Source organism: Sinocyclocheilus anshuiensis, unplaced genomic scaffold (assembly GCF_001515605.1).
Source record: "Sinocyclocheilus anshuiensis isolate Anshui unplaced genomic scaffold, SAMN03320099.WGS_v1.1 scaffold2876, whole genome shotgun sequence".
Lineage (NCBI taxonomy): Eukaryota > Metazoa > Chordata > Actinopteri > Cypriniformes > Cyprinidae > Sinocyclocheilus > Sinocyclocheilus anshuiensis.
This window is the reverse complement of record NW_015554214.1, coordinates 10,485-15,768: the sequence shown is the minus strand read 5'-3', so window position 1 is coordinate 15,768 and position 5,284 is coordinate 10,485. Positions and strand designations below refer to the sequence as shown.

Sequence of the window (5,284 nt, the reverse complement as noted above, 5' to 3'; positions counted from 1 at the left end):
ATATATATTTGCAATAATAATAATAGTGCAATATAAAAGATAAAAATACACACTGCAATAATAAAACATAATGCAAAATGCAAAATAAACACTGCAATAATAAAACAGTGAAGAATAAAATAGATAAAGCAACAATAAAAAGTACAAAGCAAAAAAAAAAAAACTTTCTGTGCACATTGTAAAAGCTGCAATAATAAAATTGTGCAAAATAAATTATAAAAATAAACACTGCAATAATAAAACAGTGCAAAATAAAATAGAAAATCTCTGATCTTTAACAATATTCTCAAAATGCACAAAATCATTATTTATACATTGTTCATGGAATGCTCCCATAATGTTTGTAAAATTATAAAATGGAAATGTCCCTTAAAGTTTGCATTTTAAAACATGTATACTGTACATTTTGACCGTTCAGAGAACATTCAGAAATAACGTTTTCAAAATGTTTGCACAAAAACGGTATTATACATGTTTTTTTTCTAAAACGTTTCAGTTGGACGTTCATGCAACATTTTTTAAACGTTACTTCATGTTTCCGAGAGCATTCAAAAGGAACGTTCCAATCATGTTTGCAAAGTTATAAAATAGAACGTTCGCATAACCTAATAGGAACGTCAGCACAACGTTCCCAGAACATATTTTTTGTCAGCGGGCTTTATTCCAGATTAACCTTGAGATTTAACCCACGCGACAGGAACAGCGAACAAAAGAGCAGTCGCTCGATTAGCAAATAACAGCTTGTTTGGGACAATCACTTCAGTCTTAATGAGCAGAGGTCAAACTCTACACAACACACGCTCAGCCCTGAAATACACACAGTCTGGACACATTTGGAGACTTTTACTGCAATGACTGACGGGCAACTGCTGATTAACACCGAGAAACTAATTATAAGCTGCAAAAAACAACCCGGTCTCATGAAAGTGCGTATAAATAGTACGCCAAATAAAAACCAAAACTCGTGGTATTGATACGCAAAAATGGACTTTGGTGTGTATATGCTACGCGATGGGTAGGTTTAGGGTTGTGGGGGAGATGCGTATCATATGCACGTCAACAAATTTCGTATCATATGCACGTGAAAACTGCGTATCATATGCACGCCAAACACATGCGTATCATATGCACGCCAAAGTCCATTTTTGCGTATCAATACCACGAGTTTTCGTTTTTATTTGGCGTACTATTTATACGCACTTTCATGAGAACACCAAAAAAGCTTCTTTCAGCCGCATGTTAAAGTCCATCTCTGGCTTCATTTACGACACGCTATCAATAACACATGATCACGACAAAGGGCACATTACTCCTAGGTTTAATGAAAAATCTGCTTCTGTAGGTTATTTTATATCTCAGGCAAACATGATTTATCTTGCACACAGATTCGTGATGATGTCTCACTCTGAACGACAATAGAACTATAAAATGAAAGAAATGATTACTAATCAAATCTTAGTAATGAGTGTGCGGTTATTGATGTAAATAAAATCTCAATTTCAATTACATGAATTCCTGAGATCACCATCATCTATATAATAAAGTCTACTCAAAAGTGGCTTATAATAATAAATGAGCGCATTAACAGGATTTTAACCAGAAAAATTAAATACATAACCACGTTTTTTTTTACTTGCACTCAGTATGAATTATACTCATATTATGCTGAATTTGATCATTAGAACAACATACAAAAAAACAAGTCAAACTTTCGATAAAGCAATTCTTTAACAATCGTCTAAAACGAATACAACCGAATAATATTCTTGAATCAAACCCTTATTAATCCTTTATGTATACAGATCACAAAAATGTATTTTTATCAGAAACTTAAATTATTCATTTTACTTTTAGGTTTATTTTTCATTCTTTTATATCATTTTTTTCCCCCGCACAGGTAAATTCATTTATCTGTATGAAAGTATAGCTTGCAGTTTTAAATTGAATTATATTATGAATTAATTTTAGTCTATAAAATATTTTTCATTATTCTCTCCAGTCATATACACGACAAATAAAACAATAAAAATAAATAAATGTAAAATTATTACAAATAAATCTATCATAAGTTATTTTCGTGATTTGAATGACTTCATGAAATGTAAACCCAAAATGTTTCAAAAGTGGAACAATTTCATTAAAGCTTAAAAATAACATTTATGTTTTTAACAAGGTGTATTATAAGCCTAATAATAACATTATGCCTTAAAATAAATATAAACGATCCCAAGAGACGTCGTGTCTCATAAAAGCAGTTTCACATCGAGCTTAAAGAAATAAAACAGAAAATAAATTAAATTCTTATATAGAAAAAAATATTTATTTAGTAGTTTTTCATCCATATGCTCTCAAAAAGTATCCTTATGGACTATTTATAATGTGTTTTTTTGTCGATTTTAAAGTTTAAGCAACAATACGATTCATATTAAACATATTAAACGAGCAAAATGATTAAATCAACACAAAGCGACACTCTGCAGGAATTGGTTTAACTGTAATGCTGTTATTTTTCCTTTATTATAATTATGAATTGCTCTATCTCTCAGAACATAAGCATCTGAGCATCTGCTTGAGGTTATGATTGTCGCGTGCTTCTCAGATAAACTGGGACTCACTTCATTATAACGTTTTGGGTGAGTGTGAAAAACACAATAAACCCTCATGAATAAACTTAAGACGAACAGAAAGTGCTTTCATAAATGCAAATCGGTGCTGGACAGGTACCAGGCCCTGCTGATAATAATATAATAATAGTAAAGCCAGTTCAGTAATCTATTCAATATAACATCAGTTATTGACGGAATCAATCTTTAGATTTCATTGCACACAGTGAAAGTCATTTAAAGTGACAGCTGCACATTTTCTCATGTAGAATAGCGTTGTATTTAGTCTTTTTTTGGTATATATATTTTTATTTTATTTTTGCAATACATATTTATATGACTGATTCGATCAGAGTGAAATCATCTAAATTCTCGGCTCACATACATTATGTAAAAAAACTGTTTATTATAAACTGTAAACTCCGTAATGTTTCTTAGCATTAATAAATAATAATAATAATAATAATAATAATGATAATAAACTCGGCTTACAAGGCCCAAATGATCAAAAGACAGCACATTTTTCTAAAAGCTGATGTTTATACCCATAAATGCCCAAACTTAATTTAGATTTCACCATGTTCATTATTCTGATAATCAGTTGTTGCAGAAAAGAAACAGAAAATAAATGTTTATAGGAAATAATATTTAGCCTACTTTGTAGTTTTACACCCACGTGGTTTCAAAACGCAACACAACATTGAAAAAATAATACACGTTTTTTTATTTATTTATTTTTTTTACAATTTTTAAGCGGGTTTTGTCGAATTTAAAGTTTCATCAAAAGAAATTCACGCCAGAAACGCGCATAATTAGCAGTGCATAAGTGTTAAATCACCTGCATGTTTTACTTTCGCTTTATTTCAATCCTATTCTCATATCAGATGATGAATCATAAGTAGTGTCGTGCAAATTCTCGTTTAAACTTCGTAAAATGACACATGCAACCACAAATGCACATCATGCTCAAACCATCGATGACAATTTCTTTCTAACATTTCTACCTGGTTTTAAGATCTTAAATATCCCTTTTACCAAAAATACATCACTGTAGAAAAATATTTTCTAAAGTCGCAAATAAAACAAAATAATGGAGTAAGCTTCACAAGATTTTTTTAGTCTTTCTGCTTCAGAATTTCATGTTCAATCTAGTCGCTCTTAATAAAAATAAAGGTGCTTAAAATGTTCTTCACAGCGATGCCACAGAAGAACCATTTTCGGCTTCACAAAGAACCATTCAGTCAAAGAACCGTCTCTTTCTTACCTTTTTATAACCTGAAGAACCTTCTTTCGCAATAAAGAAGCTTTTGTGAAACGGAAATGTTAAAGGTTCTTTATGGAACCATTTAGACAAAAATGGCTTCTTCGATGGCATCACTGTGAAGCACCTTTATTTTTAAGAGCGTCTGTCGTTGAACTCTATTTTACTTATAATTTATCTACGTTTAAGAAAAAAAAAAAAAAATCGGGAAATCACTCTGAATTCTCACCTAAATTGTGGTGTCGGGTTGCACCGGGCGCTCCGCCGCTCTGGAGGCTGTGCAGAACGGAGCTGTCAAAGTGCGACGCCGCCCAAGAGCCTCCGATGTTGGGGCTCACGTAAGCCGGGTATCCGCCGTGATAGGATCCGCTCAGACCGCGGGAACCGTAGTGCTCCCTCCCGCCGGCGGAGATGTTCAGCGGGCTGGAGTAGCTCGCCGTCTCCCGCGCCGCCGCGACCCCGGAGCTTAACGGAGGGCTCGTGGAGAACGTGAACCTGGAGACCGGAGAGTGATGCTGGCCGCCGGTGCAGTTGTAAGAGGCGACCGTGTCCGCGCCCGCCTGCGCCCATCCCGAGTGCGCGGACACCGGGCTGCTCTGCTGCGGCGTCTGGAGGTACGGCAGCGCCGGGATCATCGGGGTGACCCGGGTGGGCGTCACGTACACCGGCGAAGCGGCGGCGTTATGGAGGAAACCGGGCTCGTAAGACGCGGGTCCGTGGTTTGCGGTCATCGCTACACCTCGATACATGTCCACAGGTGAGCGATCGCTCCACTCGCGAGGACCGGAGCATCGGCGTCGGTCTTACCGGGCTGAGCTCACCCTGCGCCCGCCGGGAGCATTTTCTGCTTCGCTTGACTTGACGGTAGCAGAGGATGATCAGGGTGGATGGTCTCACTCCTCCCAATCTCTCCGCCTCCAGTAAAGCGCATCTCATTCCTGCTCGGGTCACCGACCTCGTTTACAGGAACAACAACAACATATTCCCATCATGTCTGCGCCACGCATGCAAATCAGGCCCGGTTCTCAAACGAAATCAGTTGCACCCTCGGTTAAAGCTGTAATAATGACTTTTTTTTTTTTTTCAGATTTGACAAACTATCCAGTGCGTTATGTTTTGCGCTCTGGAGATCTTCATTGATTATAACGTATCAATAGCTGAAATAGCCTTTATTTGCGCAAGTGCATAAGAATTAATTCTGAGTTTCGACTTTCAAAAATAAGGAGTTAATTGAACTAAATAGGGTCATATAAAAACTTTGTTATTTAAAAAAGCATATGTCCTTTAAAGAATGCCACAAAAACTGATCTTATAATAAAACATAAAAAATAAAATAAAATAAATAAATATGAACTAAATAATTTAAAAAATCACACGCACGCACACACACACACACACACACACACACACACACACACAC

The 5,284-nt window shown here is 35.8% G+C and overlaps 1 protein-coding gene across 1 annotated transcript in view; it reads right to left on the bottom strand.

The window, feature by feature from the left end:
* LOC107671084 (transcription factor GATA-4-like) overlaps positions 1-4,722 on the bottom strand; it is a 14,691-nt gene extending 9,969 nt beyond the window's left edge. The window contains exon 1 of the mRNA XM_016463930.1: positions 4,094-4,722. Within this exon, the coding sequence (XP_016319416.1) occupies positions 4,094-4,613 (520 nt within the window). The 5' untranslated portion in view covers positions 4,614-4,722. The remainder of the gene's footprint in view (positions 1-4,093) is intronic.
* Between the last annotated feature and the right edge of the window lie 562 nt (positions 4,723-5,284).